This window comes from Pleurodeles waltl, chromosome 1_2, assembly GCF_031143425.1.
Source record: "Pleurodeles waltl isolate 20211129_DDA chromosome 1_2, aPleWal1.hap1.20221129, whole genome shotgun sequence".
NCBI classification, from domain to species: Eukaryota; Metazoa; Chordata; class Amphibia; order Caudata; family Salamandridae; genus Pleurodeles; species Pleurodeles waltl.
In genome coordinates, this window is record NC_090437.1 from 707,195,109 (window position 1) to 707,213,211 (window position 18,103).

The 18,103-nt window shown below is 45.1% G+C and overlaps 1 protein-coding gene across 6 annotated transcripts in view; it reads left to right on the forward strand.

Annotated features, from left to right (window-relative positions):
* The window catches only part of TLR2 (toll like receptor 2), a 321,825-nt gene that overhangs the window by 248,318 nt on the left and 55,404 nt on the right, over positions 1–18,103 (forward strand). For 5 of the 6 annotated variants that reach the window (XM_069242846.1, XM_069242872.1, XM_069242854.1 and 2 more), the window contains one exon: positions 12,304–16,607. The exons of the other annotated variant lie outside the window; for it this stretch is intronic. In XM_069242846.1, coding sequence (XP_069098947.1) covers positions 12,304–14,719 — 2,416 coding nt within the window. In that variant the 3' untranslated portion in view covers positions 14,720–16,607. Of the gene's footprint in view, positions 1–12,303; positions 16,608–18,103 lie in introns of those variants that run through there. 6 annotated transcript variants of the gene reach the window in all.

Genomic DNA, 18,103 nt, shown 5'->3' on the forward strand with positions numbered 1-18,103 from the left:
TCTAATGCAAAACGCCTCTGCACGCCTCATCCTCGACATACCCAACCACAGCCACATCTCCGCCCACCTGAGACACCTGCACTGGCTACCCATCAACAAAAAGATCACCTTCAGGCTCCTCACCCATGCACACAAAGCCCTCCACAACAAGGGCCCCGAATACCTCAACCGTCGCCTCACCTTCTACATGCCCACCCGTCAACTTCGTTCCACCAGCCTCGCACTCGCCGCCGTCCCTCGCATCCGCTGTACCACGGCAGGTGGGAAATCCTTCTCCTACCTGGCAGCCAAGACGTGGAACTCCCTCCCTGCCCACCTCAGGACCACCCAGGACCACCTCGCCTTCCGGAGGCAGCTCAAGACCTGGCTCTTCGAGCAGCAGTGACCTCCCACCCCCTAGCGCCTTGAGACCCTCACGGGTGAGTAGCGCGCTGTATAAATATGATTGATTGATTGATTGTGTGGTGTATTTTTGTGGTGCTATATGGTGTTATTGTATGATTTATTGCACAAATACTTTACATTGTCTTCTAAGTTAAGCCTGACTGCTCAGTGCCAAGCTACCAGAGGGTGGGCACAGGATAAGTTGTATTGATTGTGACTTACCCTGACTAGAGTGAGGATCCTTGCTTTGACAGGGGGTAACCTGATTGCCAACCAAAGACCCAATTTCTAACATTGGTTGCCAGTGCTGAGGATAGGACTTGTATTTGTGCAGTGACATACAGTAGCTAAGTATTTCATTACCTACCCACAGTTGAAGGTCAACTTGATTATTATCTTTTTTTCTGCAATTTCGTTTTTCCTGGCAATTTTTGACTAAAATCCTCATTCAACAACATGTCTCTGGCTGGGTCTCAAGCAGGAGATGAAGATTTCGATCTGACTATGCTGGAGACCTACACTGTTAAACAGCTGAGGGTATTCTGCAGGGATATGTGTGTACCTACCCAGAAAGCCTCCAGGAAGGAGGAATTCCAAATGGCGCTGTGGGCCTGGGCAGAAGCCCATACAGAGGAGGATGTTGAGGAGGAGGGTCCAAAGGGTGGCCCCTCAGAGGATTTTTTGCCATCAGTGGATGATGTTACCACTGCAGTTGTGTCCCCTGCCAAACCAGGGAGCAGTGTCTCTGATCAAGGCCTGACCGCAGTGGACAGGAGAGAGGAGAGAGAGTTTCAATTGCAGATGGCAAGGTTGAAAATTGAGGCTCAACAGGAGGAAAGGAGAGCAGAGAGGGAAGGCAAACAGGCTGAAGCTGAGAGAGCAGCCAGTCAGCCTTGGCTGAGAAAAAACTTTTGTTGGCTCATGAACTGAGTCTCAAGGAGCTGGAGATCAAGGTGAGACAGTCTGAGTCGAGCAGTGATGGTGGCAGCATACATGCAGGACCTGTTGTGGAGAAAAAGGTTTGTATACCCAAGAATGTGGTGCCACGTTTTGTGGTGGGAGATGACATTGACAAGCGGTTGGCTGCCTATGAAGTGGCACTAAGGGCCCATTGGACATCTGAGGAGCACTGGGGGGCGGCCTTGTGGTTTTATGTACCAGCAGTGGGGAGGGACACACTTCTTACACTAGCTCCATAGGATAGAGATGGCTATGCACACATGAAAGCTGCTTTACTGGCTAAGTTTGGGCTGACCCCTGAGAAATACTGTCAGAGGTTTAGGGACAGCACCAAACTTTCCACACAAACTTGGGTAGATTGTTATGATTTCTCCAGTAAGGCACTGGAGGGATGGGTGCGGGCAGCAAAGTAGATGATTACAAAGGGTTATATGACTTTATTCTGAGAGAGCATATGTTCAATATTTCTTTTACAGAGTTGCGACAGCACTTGGTAGATAGTAAGCTGACTCATCCCAGGAAGTTTGCTGAGGAGCTGGACATCTGGGTTAGCACCAGAGTGTCCAAGAAGGCATCTGGGAGGGGACCACCCACAAAGGTGGTCTGGGTCCCCAACAGAAGAAAGAGTGGGGAGAAAAACTTAAAGAATAAGGAGTTCTCAAAAGGCCCCCAAAACAAATCCCAAGGGGGGGGTGGTAACAATTCCTCTTCTAGATTTGGGAAGAAACAATGGTTCTTTGATAGAAAATTAGGGAAGTTTATCCCCAAATGCTTAGATTGCTACCAGCATGGACACTCTAAGGGCGACACCCAGTGTTCCAAGAGGGCACAGTCCACCACTGGACAGACACTTGGGTTGGCTAGTGTAGCGCTCGGGGGGGGAGACAGTCCCAGTTAGCTCTGGGGAGCAGACAGGGGTTTCCCTAGTGTCCCTGGGAGATAGAGAGATGGTGCCTACAGCCCACATGCCTGCAAATACTTCAAAGTATAGGCAGTGGGTCACCATTGATGGGAAAAGGGAGGAAGCTCTGCGTGACACAGGAGCCAGTATGACTACTGTCAAGAGTCAGCTGGTGTCAGCAGAGCAGATAGTCCCTAATACATTCCACCAGGTCATAGTCGCTGACAATCGTGAGAGTCACCTACCGGTGGCTCTGGATCCCTTTGAGTGGGGGGGTCTCTGGTACTCTGAACGTAGCTGTGAGTCCTGTCATGGCTGTAGATTGTCTGTTAGGCAATGATCTTGAGCATACTGCCTGGAAGGAGGTAGAGCTCAGATCCCACCTCGAGATGTTGGGTTTGCCTGAGTGGGTCTGCATGACCACAAGGTCCATGGCTGCCCAGGAAGGGAGTCAAGGGCGTCTGGAGCCTGAACAATGGCCCAGACAGCTGGCATGAGGAAGGGTAAGAGGTGTGGGAAACCCGCCTCAGATGTTCCCAAGGTAGTGGTTGGGGCCCCTGAGGAGGAGGAGGCCCCTGAGCCAACTGGAGAGGACATAGCTGACCTGGGCAACCTGCCTGAACGTGCTGGCTGGCAAGTAGAGGGTGGGCCAACCAGGGCAGAGTTCTGCAAGGTGCAGAAAGAATGCCCCGGGTCTGGGGCGACAGGCCACAGCCCAAGCAGCTGGTGAAGCTTCTGGCACTCACCATATCTACTGGTAGAATGATCTCCTTTACAGTGAGTCTAAGGTTCCGGGCCCTGGGGCAGCACGTGTGCTGGTGGTCCCCCAGTGTTACCGGGCCTTCCTATTGGGTCTGGCTCATGACATTCCCCTGGCAGGACATCTGGGCCAAGACAAGACCTTTGACAGGCTTGTCACCAACTTCCATTGGCCTAGAATGAGGGTAGCCTCGGATCAGTTCTGCAGAGCCTGCCCCACCAGCCAGGCAAGTGTGAAGACAGGGAAAAAGTTTAAAGCTCCCCTGATCCCACTCCCCGTAGTTGGCACCCCCTTTGAAAGGGTGGGCATCAACATTGTTGGTCCCTTGGGCCCCAAAACTGCCTTAGGCAACAGGTTTATCCTGGTTTTGGTGGATCATACCACCTGCTATCCAGAGGCAATCTCTCTGAGAACAGTGACTGCACCGGTGGTGACCAGAGCTCTGCTTGGAATATTTACCCGGGTGGGATTCCCTAAGAAGGTTGTGTCTGACAGGGGCACAAACTTCATGTCTGCATACATGAGGTCCATGTGGGATGAGTGTGGGGTGACCTACCGGTTTACCACCCCTTATCATCCTCAATCCTATGGGCTTGTTGAGAGATTCAACAAGACCCTTAAAGGCATGATCAATGGCCTAACAGAAGCCATGGGGCGTAAGTGGGACGTTCTCTTGCCATGTCTACTGTTTGCTTATAGGGAGGTTCCCCAGAAAGGGGTGGGGTTCAGCTCCTTTGAACTTCTCTTTGGTCACCCTGTGAGGGGACCGCTAAGCATAACTAAAGAGGGCTGGTAGAAAGCTCCCAAGACACCTCCCCAGGATGTGGTCAGCTACATGCTGGCCCTCCGCAACCAAACCCAACGCTTCTGTAAGAAGGCCAAGAGTAACCTTGAGACCAGTCAAGAGGTGATGAAGGAGTGGTATGACCGGAAGGCCACTCTGGTTGAGTTCTCACCTGGAGACAAGGTTTGGGTGATAGAGCCAGTAGAGCCTAGGGCTCACCAGGACCACTGGTCTGACCCATTTGAGATTAAGGAGCGGAGGGGGATGCCACTTACCTAGTGGACCTCAAGACCCCTAGGCACCCCCTAAGGGTTCTCCATCTCAACACACTCAAACCTCACTTTGAGAGATCATTATGCTCCTGGTCACAGATGAGGGCATGGAAGAGAAGAGTGAACCTCTGCCCGACCTCCTCTCTGCCAAAGAAGGTGATGGGTCAGTGGAGGGTGTCATTCTCTCTGACTCCCTGACTCTATATCAGAGAGGAGACTATCTATGAGTTGTTAGAGCAGTTCTCTTCCCTGTTTTCCCTTACTCCTGGACTTACCCATCTGTGTGTCCATGACACTGACAGAGGAGATAGTCATTCTGTGAAGAACAAAATGTACAGGTTGTCAGAAAAGGTGAAGGCCAGCATCAAAAAGGAGGTCTCCAAGATGTTGACCCTAGGGGTTATTGAGAGGTCCAGTAGTCCCTAGGCCAGCCCTGTGGTGCTGGTACCTAAGGCTGCTGCCCCCGGTGCAAAGCAAGACCTCCGGTTCTGTTTGGACTACCGGGGTCTCAACTCAGTCACATGGACTGACGATCACCCCATCCCCGAGCTGATGAGCTCGTTGACAGGCTAGGCGCTGCCAAGTTCCTGAGTACTTTTGATCTCACATCAGGGTACTGGCAGATTGCCTTGATAGAGGGGGCAAAAGAGAGATCTGCATTTTCCACACCTGATGGCCTTTACCAGTTCCGGGTGATGCCCTTTGGGTTAAAAAATGGCCCGCTACCTTCCAACGGTTGGTTAATGGGGTCCTAGCTGGCAAGGATGCCTTCTGCGCAGCCTACCTAGATGACTTAGCTGTCTATAGTTCCAGCTGAGAGGAACACCTGCTCCACCTCAAGGAGGTGCTTCAGGCTCTGCAACAGGCAGGCCTGACCATCAAGGAAGTAAGTGCCAGATTGGGCAGGGTTCCGTTGTGTATTTGGGACACTTAGTAGGTGGTGGCAAGGTGCAGCCACTCCAGGCCAAAATTTAAACTATCAAGGCCTGGCAACCACCTAGAACACAGACCGAAGTGAGAGCCTTTTCAGGCCTCAATGGATACTACCGCAGATTCGTCAAAGGCTATGGTACCATTGTGTCACCCTTGACAGAACTTACTTCCAAAAAACAACCTAGGTTGGTGAATTGGACAGAGGCTTGTCAGTTAGCCTTTGATTCTCTGAAGGAAGTCATGGGCACGGCCCAAGCTCAAGGCACCTGACTACTCCCAGGAATTTATTGTGCAGATGGACGCTTCAGAGCATGGCATAGGGGCTGTTCTAGCACCGCTAAATGAGGAGGGCTCAGACCAACCAGTAGTCTTTATTAGCAGAAGACTATTACCACAGGAACAGAGGTGGAGTGCTATTGAGATAGAAGCATTTGCTGTGGTCTGGGCACTGAAGAAGCTGAGACCATACCTGTTTGAGACTCACTTCCGGGTTCAGACAGACCACAGGCCCATCAGATGGCTCATGCAGATGAGGGGTGAGAATCCGAAACTCTTGAGGTGGTCTATTTCCCTACAGGGGACGGACTTTACGGTGGAGCATCGCCCGGGGATTGACCACGACAACGCTGATGGTCTCTCCAGATACTTCGGCCTTAGCAATGAGAGCTCCCAGGAGGTTGGGTAGCTTTCCCCACTTTCAGTTGGGGGGGACACATGTTAGGCCTGACAGCCTTAGGGTGGTCACCCCTAACTTTTTGCCTACCTCCCTCCACTTTTTAGATACTGTTTTTGCTGCTAACCAGTGCTAAAGTGCCTATGTCTCTCCCTTTAAACATGGTAACATTGGATATTACCCCATTGAACTATTTAATTTACTTATAAGTCACTAGTAGAGTGTACTATATGTGCCCAGGGCCTGTAGATTAAATACTACTAGTGGGCCTGTAGCACTGATTGTGCCACCCACTTAAGTAGCCCCTAAACCTTGTCTCAGGCCTGCCATTGCAAGGCCTGTGTGTGCAGTTTTACTGCCAATTCGACTTGGCATTTAAAAGTACATGCCAAGCCTAAAACTCCCCTTTTTCTACATATAAGACACCCTTAAGTATGCCTTAGGTAACCCATTGGGCAGGGTGCTGAAAACTAAGTGACGCATCGCCGTGTGTGGCTCGAGAAGTCGACGCACACCCCTTTGTTTGCTTTTAAAAGACTTAAGACACTTTATATCACTTTTCAGTGATATCTCAGCATTTACTTATTGCATCTTTAATCATTTTGACCTGCATTTATTCAGATAAATATTATATATTTTTCTAAACACTGTGGTGTATTTTTATGGTGCTATATGGTGTTATTGTATGATTTATTGCACAAATACTTTACACATTGCCTTCTAAGTTAAGCCTGACTGCTCAGTGCCAAGCTACCAGAGGGTGGGCACAGGATAAGTTAGAATGTGTGTGACTTACCCTGACTAGAGTGAGGGTCCTTGCTTGGACAGGGGTTAACCTGACTGCCAACCAAAGACCCCATACAGCTGGGGAGCAGGCAGAACCTCACACGTCCCAGGGGCTAGTCTCCTAAATCTGCCTCCAAATTGCCTTGTTGCTTTAGCGTTTAGTTTCTGCCCGCTTACCTCTCCGCCCTGGTCTGGAGCAGGTATGCAGCCTCTGTGTTGTAGGGACCTTACCACTGTCACAGGCTGCCAGGGTCCCCATGGGTAATGCAAGAGGACACAGCCAACGGCAGGGGGCTCCCAAGCACTCACTGCTGCATGTCCTGCCGTGCTTCTGGGCCACCGCCCCCATGTCAGTGGCAAGCGGTCTCATCTCCACGGCCCCCGGCTCGCCTCTCAAGTCAACTGCAGGGAGGGACCCTGCTGCAGGTAACCCGCTATCTGGGATCTCCGAGGCAGTGCAGGAATCTCCAGCCACCACCGTGGGCCTCCTGGGGTGAGTCTGCCTGGCCAATCACAGCCATCAGGCATGGGGCACACCTCCATCTTTAAGCTCATGCTCACAGCTCCTTGCAGCTGAGAAATTACTCTGCAGTTTTATCAAAATCCCTCATTTGGGGGTCAGGGTTATGTTTGGCACCCCTGTACCCATAAAATGCTGGAGTGATTTGGGGGTTGCTGTGCCTATATGGCCCCAGATGGCAGAGTTTGGCTGGGAGTGATTCAATCTGTGACCTACTCCATTTGCACCAAACCACGCCCCATCCATCCATTCATCCATCCTTTCCCTCAGATTGCCATTTACTCTGCTAACCTTTCACCCCCCAATCCATGCATCCGTCCGATTTGATTTCCGTTTAGTCTGCCATCCATCCATTGCTTAATCCATCCCTCAATTTTTTCACCCACCCATCCATTTTCTGAGTTTTCCATTTACTCTACCAAACCTTTCAGCCACCCGTCCATTCAACCCCTTAGATTTCCATTATTTCTGCTATTTTTCCCACAACCACCAAAGCATCCATCATCTCAAATTTCCATTTACCCTGCCATCCTTTCACCCATTCGTCCATCCTGCCAGGTTGCCATCTCCTTGCCTTCCATCCATCCTTCTTTCCGTCTGTCCTCTCAGATGACCATTTATCCGACCATGCATCCATCCGTCCTTTGAGATGTCCATTCCCCATATCATTCTTTTACCCATCCATCCTCTTAGGTTACAATTTACTCTGCCATCTTTTTACCCAACCACCCATCCATCTTCTCAATTTTCCATTTACTCTACCTTCTTTTCATCCATACCCATCCATCCATTCTCTCAGATTTCCATTCATCCACCCATCTACCCATTGTCTTACCCACTGATCATTTCACCCACCTATCCCCTCACCCACTCATAAACTCACCTTTTTACCACCCATCCCTCATCCTTTCACCAACCCATTAACCCTTTTAGCCACCCATCCATCCATCCTTTCTCCCACCCATCTTTTAATTCACCCATCCATCCTTTCACCTCCTTACTTTTGCAAACTCATCCATCATTTCACCGACTCAGCCATCCTTTCACCCACTCCTCCATCCATCTTTTTACCCACTCAGGCATCCACTCGTTCCTCCTTTCCCTTTTCTATAAGCCCATACTTCTTGTGTTAATTATGAGCTTTTATCTCCCAATTTGCAGATCAAAGAGGCCCATAAAAAAAAACATCCCTGCTGTTGCTGCAAAAGTGAGGGGCTCATGACGCCCCTGCTTCAAGGCCTCAGGAGCTTGTTATGTCTCTGTAGCTCACACAGGAGGCTAGCCACTTAACCCTTGGAGTCACTTCTGGTGGTCACCAGAAGTGAGCCCTTGGAGTCACTTCTGGTAGTCCTAGGTTCAAGGAGATGGTCTAGTTCTCCTTCAAGCAGCAAGGCAGGCCTTCAAAAAGCAGGGGAACCCTATGGGAGCAGCAGGATAGTCCTCTGGGGGTCTGGGCAGTACTTCTGAATTCTGAAGAGGTGTTCTGAGGGTTCAATATTTATACCTGGTGCCAGCCAATGAAGTGGAGGTCTTCCTTATACTACCCCAACATCTGGTTCTGGAAAGTTATTCCCTTCCTCTGTCAAAGCTCCAAGAAGGCTGGGCTGAGAAAAGACTAGTGTCAGGTTCCTTGGTGTGTGTTGGAGACAAGCCCCTTTGAAGTGCTATTGGGGCAGGAAACCGCTCTGCTCCCAGCCATCCTGGCAGGGCGGCCCATCCTGACACATACTCCCATATTGTCTCACTGTCTGGGAGGAATACACAAAGTCCAGCAGCAGACCCATTCACAGTCATGTGGCCCAGGACACTGGCAGAGGCACAAATGGTTAGGACAAGTAAATGCTAACTTTTTGTGACTTAAAATCTAACTTAACCATTAAAGATGTTTTTAAATTACAATTAGTTTGGAATCTAAACGGAACATTTCTGCCTGTTCCCAATCAAAAGTTAGCACTTATTAAACATATTAAATTTAATAAGGTAATCTAATCTTACCCTATGGGAGAGGCAGGTCTTACAGTAGTGAACAATTATTTTAGGAGTTTTCCACTACTAGGAAATGTAATCCAATATATCCTACTTTTTAAATACAATGCACCCTGCCCTGCAGGGTCTTTAAGTCTTACCTTATGAGTGACTTATATGTATTAAAAAGGAAGGTTTAGGCCTAGTAAAAGGTTTATTATGCCATGCTGAAATGGTATTTTGAAAATGCACTACAGGCTGCAGTGGCAGACCTGAGACATGTCTTAAAGCTTTAGTAGGTGGCACAAAGGATGCTACAGGCCCACTAGATGCATTTAATTTACAGGTTGTGGTATCATGCAGTACTATTTTCTAGGGACTTCTAAGTATTAAATGTGCCATTCAGGGTTAGACAATTTTTCCATGTTTTAGGCAGGGAGAACAGGCTCCTTATAACGCTAGTTAGCAATATTAAAGTGCACACACCTATTGTTAACAAAAGAAAAACTAATTCAGAAAACAGGAGGGGGGAGGCAAAATGTTTGGGGGTGACCCTGCAGAGAGGGCCAGGTCCAACTCCCCCTATCTATAAAGTATCTTGGTGGCTGACCTGTTTGGTTCTGCCTTCCTCATTCCAGGCTAGAAGGTAGATAATCTTGGCTTTATTTTTCACATATTTCTAGTCTTCGTACTACTAATCAATAAAGTTACTTTGACTTGCTTCTTGTGCCTTAGGACCTCAAGAAAGATCACTTCCTTTCTCTAGTTTGAGGGCTGTCGCATGGTGCTATGGGTCACCATATTGTCATGCCTTGATCAGACAATATTTTACCTTTGGCTTGCTTAAAATCTTATTCCATAGTCTCAAAGTGTACAGAACACTGCATGTGTCCAGCTAAATTGCCTAAGGAAAATCAATCCTATTTCATCTCAGCGTATTAAGCATTACTGGTTGCCAGTCAGCAAAAACAATTCCTTAGAATCAGATATAGTAAAAACCTGATTGCAAATAGCAGTTGCACTCTGCGCACCAACTTTTTGCAGCTAGTAGCTTATTTTACAAACCTACCTCTATACTAAAAGTTAGGGGCTCAAAATAAGGAATCCTAGTGGATTGCAGCTGAACCTGCCTAATGGATATTAATTAGTCAGGTAGCAATTTTAAACCCCCTTAAATTGGCTATGATTGCAAGTTTTGCAGACCATCATCCCTATGATTGCTTTTCAAAATTGCTTTTTTTTTTAAGCAGCCTGATTTTGTGGAAACTGAGTTGCTTTACAAACATGAAGAGCTTCAGTGGCAGTTGGCAGTAGTCCTCTGGACCACTGCCTACTCCCCTTGAAGCTGTGACCCCAATTACAAATGAGAAGGGTCTAAAAGGTGACCCCCCTCACTTTTGCAAATGAGTTACCACCCTAAACATGGTTTGTGACCATAGTTCCAGGTGCAAACCACTGATACAGTGGGTACCGAATGAGTTACCACCCCAGTCGTGGGACTCACTAACTTATCAATGGTTTGTAACCATAATTCAAGCCGCAAAACATTGATACAGTGGCTACCAAATTGCAATTTGAAAGGAACATATCGAAGCCACCCTCTTCAAACTGGGATTCATTATCCATTTTTCAACCCATTTACGAGTTGGCACACTTACTGATTTTGAGAATCTGCATGTTTCAACCTCTAAAAATGTTAGTACATCCCGCACTTAGTGCAGTACATTGCTGTATCCAGGCTGAAGGTCCTGTTTACCTGGAGAGAAAATCTACCCTATATGTGCAGCTACGCTCTCTTCGTTCTTCCTTGAAGCTGTTGCTGCACATCCAGCGCTTCAGGTGTGCATGCCTGTGGTCATTCCTTCTCCCACTGTGCCACTGTCCTATGGATTTATCTTTCCATCTAAATCCAACTCCTATTTACCCAAATTCTTTATTTTTTACAGAGAACTACAGACCTTACTCTTTGCCCTTTAGGTTGAGTTCGCTTGACTCCTTATTACTAAATTCTAGTGCCTGGATACTTTCTGATAACAGTGTCCTTTAAAAGCAAGCAGTGAGTTATTACTTCACAACTTGTAGCAGAAATGTGCTGTGCCATTCTCTAAGGAAGGTTGTTGGTGTATCGGTTGCATATGTAGGAGTAGTAAATATATGCCAATTGATAGCAATCATCATTCATGCATTTTGATACAGTAATAGTAACTTTGGCGTTAGACCCGTCTAGCGCCAAAGATCTTGGAGTTTGCGTCATTTTTTAGCGTGGACACCTACCTTGCGTTAATGATATGCAAGGTAGGCGTTCCCGTCTAAAAAATGACTCCAAGGCATGTGCGCCTTATTTAAACTCCCGTGCAAAAATGACGTCCAGCCGCTTTTGCGTCATTTCTTAACGCCTGGTCAGGGCAGGCGTTAAGGGACCTGTGGGCTCGGAAGGAGCCCAGAGGTGCCCTCCCATGCCCCCAGGGACACCCCCTGCCACCCTTGCCCACCCCAGGAGGACGCTCAAGGATGGAGGGACCCATCCCAGGGAATTTAAGGTAAGTTCAGGTAAGTATATTTTTTTAAATTTTATTGTGGCATAGGGGGGCCTGATTTGTGCCCCCCTACATGCCACTATGCCCAATGACCATGCCCAGGGGACAGAAGTCCCCTGGGTATGGCCATTGGGAAAGGGGGCATGACTCCTGTCTTTGCTAAGACAGGAGTCATGTCAATGGAGGGTGGGAGTAAAAAAAAATGGCGCTAATCGGGTTGAGGCAGATTTTTTGCCTCAGACCGACTTGCCCCATTTTTTGACACCCAAGCTCCATTTTCCCCTACGCCGGCGCTGCCTGGTGTGGGTCATTTTTTTTGACGCACACCAGTCAGCTCTGCCGGCTAACGTCGTTCCATAAATAAGGCGCCCGCATGGCGCTTTGGGATGGCGTTAGCCGGCGTTAACATTTTTGACGCACAACTGCGTTGGCGCAGTTGTGCGTCAAAAAGTATAAATATGGCCCTAAGCATATTGAGTTAGTATAGGAATATTTTTAAATGAATGGCACTGTTTACCTGGTAAACGTTGTTGCTACCATATCCACTAAAGAACAATGTTCCATTGTATCATTAAAGGTATATCATTCACACATTCACACAAAACGTGTGTAAATACTTAGAAATCTATTTCAAGTACTGGCCTGAGATTTCCTACATCAATCTGACATGAAAGTGAGGATATTATACTTAAATATGAGAGTAACTTTTGTCTGTGAAGAAAAGTGAGCTGGATATCCAGAATAAAAAAGTGTAATCAAATGACTTGTGAAAAAATGAATTCTCTTGGCAGTATTGATTTACTTTGATGTTGTTCTCTCTTATTTTAGGCCACACTGTTCGATAATGCTGCCCATAACATGGATATGGGTTTTGCAGGTGGTAATAACTACTACTCATTCAGAAAACTCTACACCAGGTGGTTCTTGTGCATCGTTGTGCATTTCCAGAAGTTTTTGTGGATGCTCATCAATGAATTTAAAACATTTTCCTTCAGGATTACCAAGTGGAGTTCAGGATCTAGATTTGTCAAACAATAAAATCTTTCAGATAAAAGGAAATGATCTGAAGGATTACGTGCAGCTAAAAATGCTTCTATTGCAGTTTAATGAAATTAAAACAATAAACAATGGAGCATTTAATTCCAGTAGAAGTCTAGAACATTTGGATTTATCCTACAATAACTTGACTGCTTTAGTACTTGCTTGGTTTCAACCACTTTCTTCACTAACGTTTTTAAACCTTCAGGGGAATTACTACAGAACACTTGGACCATTTCCCTTGTTTACTCATCTTCCACGTTTGAAATACATCAGATTCGGCAATCCTTATTTTGTGGCCATAGAAAATCATAACTTTGAAGGAATAACAGACCTTGAACTACTTGAGCTAGAGGCTATAAATCTTAACAGCTACCAAACTGGAAGCTTCAGCACATTTAAGAACATAACTCACATGGCCATAAATGTTAAACAAGATTCCCTATTTAGTATTCTTGCAGATATCTTAAACTCAGTAACCTGGTTAGAAATTAAGAATGCAGATTTTAAAAGTAGCGAGAGTGTAGCCAGAATGGATATCTTGATTCCCTCATTAGCACAGAAACTTACCCTTAGAAATGCCTCACTGACAGATAAAAGCATATTAACATTTATTGAAGTCCTGAACAGGTATGTACATGTGATGGAATTGGACTTAGAAGAATGTACACTTTATGGAACAGGGCAGGCAGGTCATGTTGTAGTCACTGGACCTGCCTCAATTAGAGTAGTGACAATAAAAAGTTTATTAATTCCATATTTCTTCTTATTTTCTGACCTAAGCTTCGTTTATGCCTTGACTGTAAATTTGACAAGTGTAACATGTGTGGACACAAAAGTATTTTTGGTTCCCTGTGACGTTTCACGGTCTTTCAGGTCATTGCAATATCTTGATCTTAGTAACAATTTGCTTAAAGATATGCCCTTGAAATTTTCCTTCTGTCATGGTGAGGGTGGGGGTGCTTGGCCCATGTTGAGAACTTTAAATTTGAGTAGAAATTCTTTGAATCATTTGAGTAACATTGGGGAGTACTTGTCTGGACAAGAATACCTGACAAACCTTGATATAAGTCAAAATAATTTTGCAAGTCAAATGCCACCAGTGTGTCAGTGGCCTAAAACACTTACAAATTTGAACATTTCATTGTGCCAGATTACCCATATAAATTCATGCATTCCTACAACCCTTGAAATCTTGGATGTTAGCAACAATGCGTTGAGATCCTTTGTGGTCAGATTTCCACAGCTCAAAGAACTTTACATTGGAAAAAACAAACTGATGAGATTACCAAGTGCTGACAATCTGCCAAATTTAATATCACTAATGATTAACACAAACTCTTTAAACAGCTTTTTTGAAGAAGATTTGGAGCCTTTTCGGAACCTAAGGGCACTGGATGCTCGGGACAACAACTACATGTGTTCATGTGCATTTCTATCTTTCATTCATAACCACAAAAGCATTTCTGATATGTTAACAGGTTGGCCAAGGAACTATGTATGTGATTCACCATCCTCCATGAGGGGCAATCAAGTTGAGGATGCACACCTTCCTATAATATGGTGCCATCAGACATTAATTGTATCACTAATATGCAGTGTTGTGCTATTGGTAGTAATAATCAGTGTGATCATTTGCTACAAATATCATGCAGTTTGGTATGCCAAGATGATTTGGGTGTGGCTTAAGGCAAAGAGACAACCAAGAAGGGTACCCAAGGAAGACATCTGCTATGATGCTTTTGTATCCTACAGTGAAAGAGACTCTGAGTGGGTTGAAAACATAATGGGACATGAACTAGAAAATGCAAACCCCCCATTAAAACTCTGTCTTCACAAACGTGACTTTGTTCCTGGGAAGTGGATCATTGACAATATCATTGACTCAATGGAAAAAAGCCGCAAGACTCTCTTTGTACTGTCTGAATACTTTGTGCAGAGTGAGTGGTGCAAATATGAGCTGGAGTTCTCACACTTTCGTCTTATCGATGAAAAGAATGATACCGTCATTCTGATACTTTTAGAGCCGATTGAGAAAGAAACAATTCCAAAACGATTCTGCAAGCTGAGGAAACTCATGAACACAAAAACCTATCTGGAGTGGCCGCTTGAGGAATCTCAACAACATATATTTTGGTTCAATTTAAGAGCTGCACTGCAATCAGAAGACTTCCCGGAATCAACTTGTACTGATCTTTTACATTAATAATTGCATACTTTGGCATACTTTTTTGCTTTTTTATACTTGAAAACAATTCTTTGCTAATGATACATTTTCACAGTAATCACTATGTGAAATTAAACAGACACTGAATTAAACTCTAATGTTTTTCCCTAAACTAATAGCAGAAAATAACTCATTCATCTTGAACCAATTGCCAATTGATCTCATGGGCATGAGTTATTTCCATAAAACAGCCTTGTACCTAAAGTTGAGTTTGATATTCAAAATGACTGTGCAAAATCTGGGATAGGGTTTTGATATTATGTCACATCGACCTTCTCATGTTGTTTTGGAATGTAAAGAAGGATCATTTGTCACAGGGATCTTTTAAGAGGTTGAGTTACAATAGTTCCAGGAAGTAATTTGGTTGTTTCATTGTAGATGGCTTGCAAGAATACTTAAAAATGCTTATACATGGATATCAAAACCAAAGATTGTTAATAGTTTTTAATGGCATAACTTCATACTGAGAGAAGGATGTGTAAAGTAATTACTAGAGCATTAAGGTGCGATCTGTAGTTATTGCATTAGCGTTGAAGCTTCACTCTTCGGTTCACCAGTGCATGTGAAACTGGAAAACATCCTGAAGCTCACTCTATAACTCATGGTCTCAGATTCCTGCAGATGTGCAACTTTATGAAAGTAATTTTATGCCAGTGAAGTACTGTAATAATACTTTTTTTCTCTGTGCCGAAATTGTTAATCATTTTTTTCAAATTCTTGACACTCTGCCTCCTCCCCTGCCCTCCACCACGCCCCTGAAAGCAATACTCCCCAACCCTTCATTTTTGTATCACTGGGATGGGAAGGGTAAAGTTAACTTTTAAAACAATCTGATTTGACCTACAGAGGCTTCCACATTGAAGGAGGGACATTCTGTATGGTGAACTATGGCTCTATGACTCAGGTTCAGCTCACTTCTTCCCTCTCTTGGTCTCAGTGAAACAACCAGCCTGTTACTTTTTACATTTCAAACCACAACAAAACCTAAAAAAATACACAGCTTAGAGGGACAGAACAAGCTTTGATATTAGAAATACAAACTCAAAGTTTATGTATAGAAGGCAACACATTTAATGATCAAGCAAAAGCACTCTTACAGTAAGAGTGTTGTGAGTTTATTTTACACTCTGCTTGGGCACACATATTTTAGCTTAGCTTAGACCTGTGGCCTGTGCCCTTTTACCTACATATGTGTTCTGATTTAATTTATTCCATTGTATTCATTTTTAGTTAGCTTGATTTCAGCAGGATGTTTTTATTTTCTAATCAGCTGTAATTTTGTGACTCTCCGAAGGTATTTTTGTTATTATTTTGTGCATGACATTTCACCATGTACCCCTGTCCAAAGTTGATGAGTCTGAGTATATGGTAATTGAGAGAGCAATTGTCCCCACAAGAGTTTTGTAAACAGTCTGACACTTAGGCACATGCCCACATCTGGCCTTTTCACAGAATGAAAATATGTTTTCTTATAAAGACACTGTACTGCCCAAGGGACAAAAAGGAGGTAATTCCAGCCAGGATTCCATCCACGCTGCATGCCATTTCATTGCTGACCTCAACCCTGTCTCTACAGTCAACCCAGGAGACAGCGGGCAAGCCCATTTTCCTTCAGGTAATAGGGGTGGATGTTCCTCTCATGGACTAAGTATGGACAGATTGGGCTATCACTGTTATGCTCATACTCAGGAGTTAGGGGCTAGGTAGAGTTCATCTAGGCATTTCATTCCAATATATGTAGGGACTGTTTATTTTATTCTTGTTGGTCACCACCATTCTAATACTGTTATGCCTCTTTGCCCTAATAATTGCAGCACATATATTTTATTGTAGATTGCAGGCCTTTCAATAAATATATTAAAAACCATCCTGCATCTCTTTCTTTGGGTGTATGCATGAGTCCTTTGCTAACAAGAGAAAGGGGTGAGTCTTTGGACCACAGTTTCCCCTAAGAAGTCACCGAGTGTCATGTTCAGGCTGCCACAAATAACCTTCTCTTTCAGGTTTGGATGAGGTGCTGCTAGCTAGCTGAAAGGGTTGGACGAGAGCTCCCGACACTGTGTGGGATTGACTCAGTCACTCATGAACGGCAGTGCTGCTGCCCCTAATCCAGCAGAGTTGTTCTAAAAACAGAAGTCCCCTGACATGGCATGACCAACGATGGTTAGGTACTGATTATACAGGTCTCATGAGTTTCTCTGTCTCACACACACTAAGGTACCCTAAGTACCTTTTATGGAGACATCTGTGGTCTTAGGGAAAATCTTCCTCAGGTGAATAGGGAGCACCTATCTAAGTTGTAGGTTGCTCGAGGTTGGACATTAAAAGGATCCACCATTGGTGTTCCCAACTCTGATACCGATTCCTTAATATGGCACATAAATCTCATAGAGAACTGTAGCCAACATGTTACTCAGTTCCTTTTATCTAATGACTTAACAAATGAGGGTGGGATGTCACATTTGAAATTGAAGCTCAAGATGCTTGCAGAACAGAAAGATTCTATTCGTTGGTCACCTTCCCAGAAATAAAAGCTGACTCTTACACATTTCACACTTACCGAATAGCAAACGTACCCTTACAGTACAGAGCTTACCAATATTTAGAAATAACTCTAAATTATCAAGAACAACAAGACTGGTTTAATGGCACCCTTCCGCATGTAATACAACCCGTAAGGTTAGGTCCTTTAAGAAATGAAGAGCCAACGTGGCCAATGTCATCCACATATACACCACATCTCAATATGCAAACCCTGCCAGTGGCAGATGTATGCATATGCAGTGAGCAAGTAGCAATATATAGATGATTAATACAATTTCTGAGGCAGACTTTAAACACCGCCCCACCGAGGGCAGCTCCAGCCATAAATCAATTAGCCTTTACAGGGACAAATCCAAAAACTTTCCCTATCATATATTGGGAAAAGTGCCCCCTAAGCTGGAGAAGATTCTGTTCTGGGTTGCACAAAAAAAAACCCAGCAGAAAGCAGTGTTTCCAATATGGGACCCCAAGAAAAACACAGAATTCTCACAATGTGATTGCCATTTGGGATGGTTCCCCCAACAGAAGACTGTGCCTCTTGGGGCATAGACTTTGCTACAATATACACCACTACATATGGTACACCGACACTTGCAAATTTATGGGAAGTGTAAAAACAAATTCAAAATGAACACAGGGCAGCCCCAACCATGGACTTGAGGATGAAGCTGATGCGATGTCAAAGGGGAAGCAGCAGCACTGTCAATAGGCCAGCGGCTCCAGTAGGTTCCTCTTCGGGACCAGGAGCACAAGCTTCTAAAGATTATTTCTGAAACGTATTCAAGTATAGGTCTGGATAGTCTGGGAGCCAGATCAACT